The following is an 11,686-nucleotide window of genomic DNA, read 5'->3' on the forward strand; positions in this document are numbered from 1 at the left end:
ATTATAAGGATGTTTATATACATATACAAGGATGATTACTTATTATTGATGATGGCCTAACTTTTGTAACCCGTTTTATTTTTAAAACTCTAGGAATGATTATGACTATTATTATTTTAGATGTCAATTATTAAAACTTGAACTCACTCAGCTTAAGCTAACTTTGTGTGCATGTTAGTGTAAGTTTCAGGTTGAGGAATTGGGGATTGCCGCTTGGACGTGCTAGAGTCTACTCGGACGGTTGAAGGCATTTCTGGTCGAGGACTTCAAATAAAACAAACAGTTTATTTATTTATTTATTTTTTATACATTTGATTTTGGGCACCTTTTCCTGGTTTTTGGGGAATTTTAATACTTATTATTCCGCTGTTTAATTACTCTGAATTGGTTTTGAATAAGATAAACTTGTTTGGTTTTAAATTTTTATGAATTTTGGATATGATTACCAACTGTAGGATTCCCGGGATTCTGGGTCTTACATCAAGCCCATATGTAATAGCTAAGACAATCTTGGATATTTTATCGAAACCAAAACCCAAACTTAAGTATTAAAGTCTACCAAAATGGCCATTAGATATGATTAAGGTACAATTAAGTAACCAACTAGTAAATAGCCCCCACTACATGACATACCCCCGTTATCAAGCATTACCCCGAAGTTCATCACCATACGTGAGTAGGCACGAATTCATCTATAGGGCTTACATATGACGTGTCCCGTGTGGTCCGTTTCTTAATGGTAATGAGACGCGAGCACGGGGACCCCATATGACTAACAGCATGGATGATCAAGTCAGTAGTGAATTTGTACTTTTAAAGCACTTTTTGTGATCATGTTTATTGACTTATGAATTGGCAGATAAACTGCGGTTTGCTCTTTTTAAGCTTTTTTAATATGAATAAATCCACTTAGGATTTACGCATATCAGATGATAAACCACATACCGACCCATGGTCTCCGTTCCCCGGGGCCTCCCATCAATACAGGATTTAAGGCCATAAAACCATACGCCTATGAAGTGTTAGCCACTTAAACTAGCAGTATTTTCATTTATGTTTATATCACAAGCCATTTAGCATACCCTAATATTAAGCCTATCCAACCATTATACTATAGACTATTCATATCAAAATATATTTTTGGGGATCAAATCTAATAGAAATGATTGAGTATGGCCTAATCTTTCATTCCAGTCCTTACACAGGCTCAGCTAAACAAACAAAACCCTGAAGGCGTTTCCCACTAAAAATCAAGCATTTAAAATTCAATTAAGTCTACAACCAAATTATCCTTTCATTCTCAAGGCTGAGCCTACCGACACATCCCAAATTAAGTGTGTTCCGTTTTATTTATCTCATAATATATAATAATTTTGAAATATAATCTCTAATTTTTCTATCATTTTTCATTATTTTGCAAAAAATCTTAATTCAAGGAACATGAAAACTTTTAAATTTTCAATTTCTCCCCCATCCCCACATTTGAGACAAACATTTTTATCCTCAATGTTTAAAATTTTAAGACATAAAATAGGGACGGGGTTAAAATTCACTTTGACAATTTTAAAAAACCGGGCCTAATGCGATGGTGGTAAATTATACACAAATACAATCACACTTTTAACACAAAAAAACTAATAATACAAAGAAGGTTATGAAAACGAAATCACCTGATAGAAAATATAACTCCTGTGTGCAACTCTCGTGCCCCATCGGTGATCTCTCGGTGAACTTACCCCTTCAACTCTCAAAATAAAATCTGCAAACTCTCAAACATGTAGAAGCAAGCTTCTCACCAATGTTAAAAATATAGGTCTTTTAAACCGTCTGCAAAACAATTAATTTTAAATTACCAACCGAACTTAATTAATTTCATAACCAAATTTGTTAAACGAGTAAAAGTGTTAAAAGACCCAACTCACTTTCCTAGGAATCACGGTTGCATTTAGCGTATGCAACAAACTTTTTAAACCCCCCCCCCCCGGTAGCCCGGGTGGACGAGTATGGTCTCGTGAGGGTTTATAGTGAACTACACCCACAAAGTTCAACTACAACAAAAATATACACGTACTTGAATACAAGGCCAGGTTGCCTCCCGGTTAGCGCTAAGTTTTTGTTAAGGTCTTCAGCCGGACCGTTACCTGATTTGGCGGTTATGGTGGTCTAATGAAGCATTTGCATACCAAATTTCCCACATATGCTTGGTAGGTACGGTCCCAGTGCTCTACTTCCTCGTTCATGATTAGCATGCACGACAAACCAAAACGGGCCGCTATGAATACATTTTTACATTAAGATTTTCCAACATATGCTCGGTGGCGAACACGTCGAGCCCACACACTCTTTCTTATCTTCGAAACATTAAATGTTGACCGGGGCTGAACCAAGCATTTTCCGACCGAGTTTTCCGTGTAAGCTCGGTATTTAAGGTGTTGTGTCCACACCTTCTTCTTTGTGGTTAAAACATCTGTAGGACCTATATAGGCCCATTTCTTAATACCGTGCCCACTATCCTTCACCTCTACCTTTCTTTTCCTTGAACTTGAACCATTTCCCCCAACTTTGTTTATTGGTGTGATCATTATAAGAGAACAATTGGGATTCACCTGGGCTACTTCAATCACATGTTCTTCAAAGGTCGATATGCCTTTAACCAGGTTTAAACTTTCAACTTCATGCTCCAAAATATCTAAACTATCTCCCTCTACATCACCATAATCATCAAACTCAACCACTGCACTCAATGGCTCTTCAGTAATTGATAGAGTCGGTGTTGTATGAGTCTCCATAACATCCTCTTCAGCTTCGTTCTCTAGAAGATCAATATTATCCTCATCTATCACCTCATCATCAACCACGACACCAATAACCAACTTCTCTCGTTCTCGTTTAATTTTGGCTACTTTTTCTAATAGTTGACTCATCAGTTCATCTTGGGCAGCATTCGACGTTTATTGAAGCTCTAACCTTTGATTTATAGCCTTATTCTGAGCTTCTTGATCTCTCTTCATCTCCTTCAGAAAATCCATAACGTCTTTCATAGACTTTTCATTGTTACCGGAGGAATCTTCTTGATCTTGATGATAATTCCTTTGATAAGTATCACCATGATTATAATATTGAGGGACTTCTTCGTATATCGGTTGGGGGTACTCGTCATAATAGTAGTCTTCCTCCTCTCGGTAACTTACAAAAGTTGGCGTCTCAGGTCCATCACTATCATATTTACTTGACTCGTAGTTGCTTTGAGGGTTTGGTGAAGATGGTTCATCATATGAATGTGGATAGTCGGAATAATCATCCTCCACAACCTTATATCCTTCATGTGGGTCATAAACCCAAATCCACGTCATCTTGACTTACCTACACACATGAGACACACAAATACCTCGCGTAAAATCAAACGAAATAAAAAAAACTGAAACTAAATTACTAAACTAAACTAGCACTTTGCGCGTTGAGTCCCCGTCAACGGCGCCATTTTGACGTAGGTTGTCGCGGTCTACTCAAAAACAATTAATTAAAGACTTAAATACCTATAACTAGTACGGGTAAGTAAGGTCGTCTCCACATGGACTCAAGGAAAGTGCTAATTTTAATACTACTAATTTAATTATTAACTAAGTCGGACAGACGATGTCAAGCAGTTTTTAGAAAAAGATTAATTAAAATTAACAATTACTTAAAAACGGTTTGTAAATAATATTAATGAAAAGTATTCATTCTAAGTTCGGTTAATGTGACATTCAACTTGATCCCAGATTCAATTATATTGATAACGTAGTAATTACTAAACCTAGTAGTTGGATTGTGATATCAAACGATACCCTAAACGAATTGATGACACAATTGAACTCGGTTTACCTAATTACCAACTTATGTTTGTTAAAACAAATTTAGAGACACTATTTGATGATAACTAGTCAATGACACAAGAGCTTAAACCCTAAATGTTGATGAACACAACCAAACAAATAATGCATTAATTAATAATCCCAAACACAAATTGTTTAAATAATCAATCAAGAATTAAGCAAGACTAAGGCAATAACTCAATCAAGTTCATAAACATTAAGCATATGAATCTAGTCAGAAGGTAAAATACACAAAAACCTAGCCTAGAACGAACACGGGAACCTAGCCGAGCATCAACATATCAATTAAATGACTTATCTTGATGAACATGCAAACCCGAGATGAACCGGAAGCCTTGGAATGGTGGAAAATCGTCCCAAGCAGCCTCTTTTGCCTCTGGAAATCGTCAAAATCCGAGTGGGGAGGTTAAGGGGTTTATATAAGGCAAACCCCTAATTTTTGCCGACTTTGAGCATCTTCGCGTATCGCGAAGATGTCCTGGCTCGCTTCTTCGCGTATCGCGAAGAACAAAATAATCGGGGTTAGATTCTTGCAACTTCGCGTACCACAAAGTTGTCCACTTTTCAGCATTTTTTATTTTCTTTTCTTGAATGCCTCGTGATACGTGCACTTCCAATTTCTCACTTCTCAATCTTTATTCCAAGCCTGTAAATATCCTCATTAAGCTCCATAGCTTCCAAGTTTCTGAAAACACATAAATATACTTGAAGTACCAATGTTCATTCGATTATTAAACTAAAGTTAACTAATTAATATCTAAAACTAACTAACTTTTACCCAACCATCACATGTGAACCTTGTTAGTGTGAATTCTAGATCCCCTCTTTACGTGCTTTCTGGGTGGTAAGCATACTTGATAGAATATAATGTAATAATTCGTGTTTTTAAAATAAAGTAAATTTTTGTGGTAAAGTGATATATTGAAGTAAGGAAAAAAAGCAAACATGCTTTACAGTTAAAGTATGGTTTTAAAAAGTATATAAAATGGCAATGATTAGTAAGGATAGTATAGTGTCAAATTTGCTATATCCCTTATCTTAAAAAATTGTCATTGTGGATGTATGTTAGCTTCCTTTGGGAAGAGTTCAAGCATTACGCGGATGTAAGATAGCTTCTGCTGGGTAAAGTCAAATAATAGGCAGTTACCTACGGGGTCGTATATATAGCAGTGTCTTTGTGGCTTGCCACGATTGTACAAATGGTAATTATAGTTAGAATAAGCTGTTATGTGCATAGTGACGATGTTATAGTTATGGTAGGGTGCCCTTGGGCCATGCCTAGTAAAGTATTTGATGTAGTGATAAAGATCAAAGATGTGTTTGAAAGATAAATCCTTTTTTATTGTATAGTTATGAAACCTAGAACTCACTCACCGATGCGTCGGGGGATGTGAGGGCTTGCTGCTGGGCATCTGAGCGGGCTATTTATATGAGAATGACATTTGTTTTGTTTTTCAGTTATCATCAGTTTATGTTTTAGGGGCATTTATATATATCCTTTCCCTAACTTTTCTTATTATATATTTTCCTAATGCTAAACCTTTAATTACATATTTCTCCTCCCTAAACCATATATATTACATATCTCCCTATTTCATTAAAATTATGTTACTAAATGACCACTTTACCCTTAATGAACTAATTTACATATATTCCCTTTTTAATAGTAACAATTACATATATTCCAAATTTAAACCCAAACCGAATCGGTTTTAACACGAACATATGCAGATTATAACAAGATCAATTAGGGCTTGCAGTCTCCAAAAAAAATCTTCAGGAAAAGTAGAGATACTAGACAAAAAATTGACAGAAAAAGAAACCTGACGTTTGGACGTTACTGCGATCCAACGCCGGAAGAATGGAAGATGTCGATGTTTGTAAGTTACTGAGCGATGGAACGCCGGATGAATGGAAGCAAATCCTGTTGTTTTCTTCAGATGTTTGATTTTTTCATTAGGGCATTATGAATTGAAAAGGGTAAAAGGGTAATTGCATATAAGAAGGGAAAATATGTAAATAAATGTTTAGCTTTGGAGATATATGCAATAATGAAAATTAGGAAGGGCATATATGTAAAAATATCTATGTTTTAATTAAGGATCTTGGTCCACTTAGATTTGGACAAAGAATTGCAACAATCTTTTATTCTACTGCTGTTTACGTCTTAATCTAAATTAAAAATTATGTTGTATGTGTAAACCTAACTGCCGTGACATCTCGGGTTCGAGACGTTACACAAAGATTCTTGAGTAAACATGATGTATATTTGAGATTTGTAAACCAAAGATAAGAGGTGTATTGTGTGGCTATATGATTAATTTAGAAACTCAATGGTTTCTTATTTGTATTTTCTAATGAAATGGGTTGGGATATGAATATAACTTTATGATGTGAGTTTCTGCATCACTCATTCACTCGTGTATACATCAAACATATAAACAAACATACATAGTAAAACCACACTCGTATTGTTGGGTTTTGGGAATGTGGAATGAGACAAGTTTTTCCTCTACCGTAAAAGATTGAGAAGCTGTTTTCATTTTCATTGTGACCCTTAGCTATAGTTTTTTTATTCATACAAAGTGTTAGTAGACAAGATAAAACAATTATATAAAACTAGTTCTTCTACCCGGCGTATTGCGCCGGGACAGCTGACAAAACTCCAGCGTTGAAACCCAGGCGTTAGTAAAACCCGAGCGTTACGATGATTAGTTGATGCAAATTTGGTCAGTATCGGTTACGCTCGTTAGGGTACATAAATCATTGGTAAAGTTTGAGCGTTAAAACTCAAAAAATTAATCCGTCAAATTAACATATAAAAAGATTAATATATAAAAAACAAAATATTTAAAGCGATGTTTATTTGATCGGCAAACCTGGGCGGTGTAAAACATAAGTGCTTTCGGTCTCGGCCATTGTGGCAGTAATTCGACATGAATTCGGTTGGCTTTGATTATGCTTGTCACGGTACTGGAGCTAAAAAATATAAATATGAAGGTGGACCAATGGCCAATGTGTGTGTGTGTGTGGGGGGGGGGGGGGGACGGAGGGCGTCAGACGATAAACTTGTGCATTGGTAAAACCCGAGCGTTGTCAGTCACAAACGTTGAGACGGCAAGTATACTCGAATTTGGTCGGTTTCCGTCAACTTCGTTATGGAACCGGAACTAAAACAAAAAAAATTAACATTTGATCGGTTTTCTTTACGCTCGTTATGGTAACTTAACTAAAACAACAACCCACCAAATTCGCTAACTAATACGGTGCCGCCAAATAGTCCAATAAAGCACTTGGCGGAACCAAAGTTATAGTTTATATATTTTAGTAAAGTAATGGATCTAAAGAATTAGAGCAACAAAAAAAAATATAGAAAGCATTAATTACAGTAGTAGTACCCTATCAGTAACATAGAGGTGGTGTGAAAACTGTAGTGACAACTAAACGAGTAAATAACAAAGAAACTAGAAAATTAACACGAACGCCCTTGTGTTTAACTATATGCTCCCTTATCAACCTATATACGCCAAGGGAAAACTAAGGCAACTAAAGCACTTGCGAATACATATGGTGTTCTCTTATTAGTTATTACAATATGCACTTATGTGTTAGTAAAAATCCATAGGTTAGGCTAAGCGTGCTACAAAATACATCTTTATATGAACTTCACATAATAAAGGTCACTATGAAAAACATAGTTTTTCTTTCCTTAATTAATTTATTTATATTTATTTTTTTTGAGAAAATTAGTGTTTGTGTCCCTGTGGATTTAGGGCAGAGGCACAATGAGTTCCTGAAATTTTTTTTGAACTGGTTGAGTCCCTATGTTTTCAAAAATGAACCATTTGAGTCATTGTGTTTTAGAAACGAACAATTTGAGTCCCTGTGGTTTCAGTAAAATGAAAGTTTATCCTGAAATTTAAGTAGCAGCAGAGACTCAAATGGTTTGTTTTTGAAACTACAGGAATTCAACCAGTTCAAAAAAATTTTCGGGGACTCATTGTGTCTCCTCCTTAAAACCACAGGAACGCAAACATTAATTTTCTCTTTTTTTTTAGGTTTTGGAATCCACCAAACAAACTTTAAGGATCAGACCAAGTTTTCTTTTCCTAAAAACAATACTTCTGAAAAGATTAGTGGTATGTTCGGTTGAAAGCATTAGAGGATGCCATCACTTTCAAGGTGTCTAGACCATTCCAGGTGGGTTCGACCCCCGGCCCCTATATAAATAAGGTGCCATGCATCATCATTCTCTCACCACAAATTAAAAATCGAAGCATAATATATATTCTTTTGCAGATAAAGATCGTCTTGTTTGCAGAACATTAATATTATGGTATGACTAATTATTCTTTTTGCCTTTTCTTTACTACCACATTCTAGCTCTGATGATAATATTTTAATCTGTGATGGACTTAATGTAGGATGAAGAATGCCAAATAAGCAAATCCAGCAGGTATGTTAGTTGGAGAAACAAACCAGCTATGGAAGGCCAACACGGTGGCATACGTGCTGCATCTTTTGTTTTAGGCAAGTCAGAATCTATCATGCTAACCAGCTGGATCAAGTTATGATTAGGATTTTGTATACTTAACTAACTCTTTTAATTGTGTGAAACATATATACAGTTGTGGAAGTATTGGAGAATTTGGCATATTTGACAAATGCAAGCAACCTAGTGCTCTATTTGTCAAAATTCATGCACTTTTCTCCATCAAGATGCTCAAACATTGTTAGCAATTTCATGGGCACAGCCTTCCTTCTTGCTCTCCTTGCTGGCTTCTTAGCTGATGCTTTCTTCACCACCTATTGCATTTATCTCATAAGTGCTACAATTGAACTCACGGTAAGAAACTTTTAACGTGTATGTGTATATGCATCTATATATATATGCGTGTGTATATAGACATATATTCAGTTCCCTGGAGAAAAGGCAACTAATAAGTGGGATTACGACATCTTTTGATGACTGAATTTGACTAAATCTATCAAAATCGACCGGTTTTATATAAATGCTTTTAACTGTTTTGTTTTCGGGGATGATCTGCGTGTGACCTCTCGGGTGGTTCAAGTGAAAGTGAAATTAGGTAATTAGTAATGACTATAGGGCCCCACTTCTCTAGGACCCGAATTCTATAAAATAACAAATTATATGAAGGTAATTTTCATTTTGAGATTGTTTGACAACACGTTTTATGGTCTATAATTATACATACACATAGATGCAATAGGAGTCACATGAGTGAAAAGAATTTTTTTACGAAAAGGAACCCAATTTTCTGTGCTGAGGCAAGAGATAAATTCATGGAGGTAGATTATGGCCGTCGCATATGTGCGGTCCAAGAAATAGAAAATAGAAATATTAAATCAACAAGATTTTATGGCCTGAGCCTTCATTGTCTCAAAATCTACTTGCCCATGCATTGTACCCTAAGAAACATAGTCATCCAAATCCTTATCTATAAGAAGACAAAACAGAAGGAAAGTTAGAAGTCAAACAACAATAAAATGCATGCAAGTTGACTAAATTGTTTTTGATTATTGTAACAGGGTCTTGTAATACTCACACTGCAAGCCCACACGCGATCATTGAAACCAGAAAGCTGTTTATCAAGCAACAGGAATGATAAGTGCCAAGAAGTTGAAGGCGGTAAAGAAGCGGTTTTATTCATCGGATTATATTTGGTGGCATTAGGTGTTGGTGGAATAAAAGGTTCCCTTCCACCTCATGGAGCTGAACAGTTTGATGAAGAAACCACTCAAGGAAGAAAACAAAGATCATCCTTTTTTAATTATTATGTATTCTGCCTTGCTTGTGGTGCACTTATTGCAGTGACATTTGGAGTGTGGATTGAGGATAATAAAGGATGGCAGTGGGGCTATGGTGTTTCCACCATGGCTATTCTCATCTCTATCCCTATATTTCTACTTGGTTTCACTTTCTATAGGATCAAACTTCCTACAGGAAGCCCTATTACAACCATTTGTAAGGTACCATTTTCATATATTTTAGTAAAACCAGTTTTCACATGTCATGTCACAAAACGTTGTGACACGTTAGCCAGTCCGGTTATATAGCCAGATCAAACGCATATCCTAAAATCAAACCTTTTTAAAGTCGGTTACCTTAAATTGATAACAGAAACTAAAAGAATAGTGAATAATATTATTTTGAATAACTGAAACTAGATCTCTTTATATACATAGAGAGAATACAATTAGAAAACTAACCAAACAACAATATCACCATACCTTAGGATCATCCTAAGGGACAGAGAGGTTTCTTCCGGTGAGACGCCGACTCTAAAAGTTAAAAATTCAAAAAGAATAATAATAAATATCCTATTATTTAAGCTAAAGATGGAATAATTGCTAATAAATGCGTATTGAATAAATGAAAACTTACGATGGAAAAGTTAAACCAAATAGTGAACGATAAAAACAGTTATCCCTTACAAACATAAATATTAATAACTATAACAGATACATGTTAAACTCGGCTAACAGAAACTCAAGTGCAAAGTTGTTTACACCAGGCACTTGCGGCAGCAATTTTGAACACATTTTCAAGTAAGACAAGAACTGCTGTAGTTAGCACAAACCCATCATCCACATCAAACAAGGAAGAAAACCGCAAAGTAGAAGAAAGCATACCAGAAGAAGTCGGTTTCTTGGACCGAGCAGTTACAAATGAGTCTACTTTTCCAACATTTAAGGTCAATGTTAAACAAGTGGAAGAGGTTAAGATTGTCCTCAAAATCTTCCCAGTATTCATGTCAACCATAATGCTTAACTGCTGCCTTGCTCAACTCTCAACCTTTTCTGTCCAACAAGCAGCAACCATGAACACTAAAATCGGCTCGTTACTCGTCCCACCAGCTTCTCTTCCTATATTCCCAGTCATTTTCATCATGATACTTGCACCAATGTATGACCATGCTATAATCCCATTTGCAAGAAAGATAACCAAAACAGAAATGGGTATAACCCATTTACAACGAATAGGAATCGGGTTGTTTCTATCCATCATGGCGATGGCGGTCGCAGCTTTAGTTGAAATCAAACGAAAACAAGTCGCTCATGGGGAAAATTTAATGAACTCTACTGAACCACTTCCGATTACTTTCCTTTGGGTTTCTTTGCAATACTTGTTTCTTGGATCAGCTGATCTTTTTAGCTTAGCTGGCATGATGGACTTCTTTTTCACCGAGGCACCATTTAGCATGAGATCACTGGCTACATCTCTTTCTTGGGCTTCACTAGCAATGGGTTACTATCTTAGTTCGGTGCTTGTGTCTTTAGTGAACCATGTTACGGGGACCTTCCGTCACACGCCATGGCTCTATGGGAGTAACTTAAATCATTATCATCTTGAAAGATTTTACTGGCTAATGTGTGTACTTAGTGGGCTTAACTTCCTTGTTTATCTGATGTGGGCTAAATCTTATAAATATGGACCAAAAAGCACCAGTGGTTCAAGTGACACACAAATGCTCTGCAAGTCAACAGGAATCTGATATTCTAAAGCATTAAATGTATTTTATGTGTTTGTAAGTTAGTGAGATATGCAACTTATTCAGGTATTTTCTATTTATTTTGCCATTGGTGGTCATGTATGTTCCTTTGTATACTTAGAATTAGTGAAGCCAATTAATATTATTGCAAACATTTATCATTGACACGGTGTTGTTAATAGTATAGATTTAAACAAATACATCGAACTTTCTTTTACATAAAGAACTCCAAATTTTCGTAGGCATTGCCAAATCTCGAAATTCAGAACTGACAACTACTAACTGAAGTTACATAAT

The 11,686-nt window shown here is 35.8% G+C and overlaps 1 protein-coding gene across 1 annotated transcript; it reads left to right on the forward strand.

The window, feature by feature from the left end:
• The first annotated feature begins 6,811 nt into the window (after nucleotides 1-6,811).
• On the forward strand, nucleotides 6,812-11,450 carry LOC143546042 (protein NRT1/ PTR FAMILY 4.6-like). The gene is made up of 5 exons (XM_077037794.1): nucleotides 6,812-6,892; nucleotides 8,300-8,405; nucleotides 8,504-8,721; nucleotides 9,426-9,866; nucleotides 10,412-11,450. Exons 1-5 carry the CDS (start codon nucleotides 6,812-6,814, stop codon nucleotides 11,390-11,392), a joined length of 1,827 nt encoding a protein of 608 aa, XP_076893909.1. The 3' UTR covers nucleotides 11,393-11,450.
• Nucleotides 11,451-11,686: the final 236 nt, after the last annotated feature.

This window comes from Bidens hawaiensis, unplaced genomic scaffold (genome assembly GCF_021521415.1).
Source record: "Bidens hawaiensis isolate Kalapana, Puna unplaced genomic scaffold, B.hawaiensis_p1.1 tig00014198_1, whole genome shotgun sequence".
In the NCBI taxonomy this organism is placed as follows: domain Eukaryota; kingdom Viridiplantae; phylum Streptophyta; class Magnoliopsida; order Asterales; family Asteraceae; genus Bidens; species Bidens hawaiensis.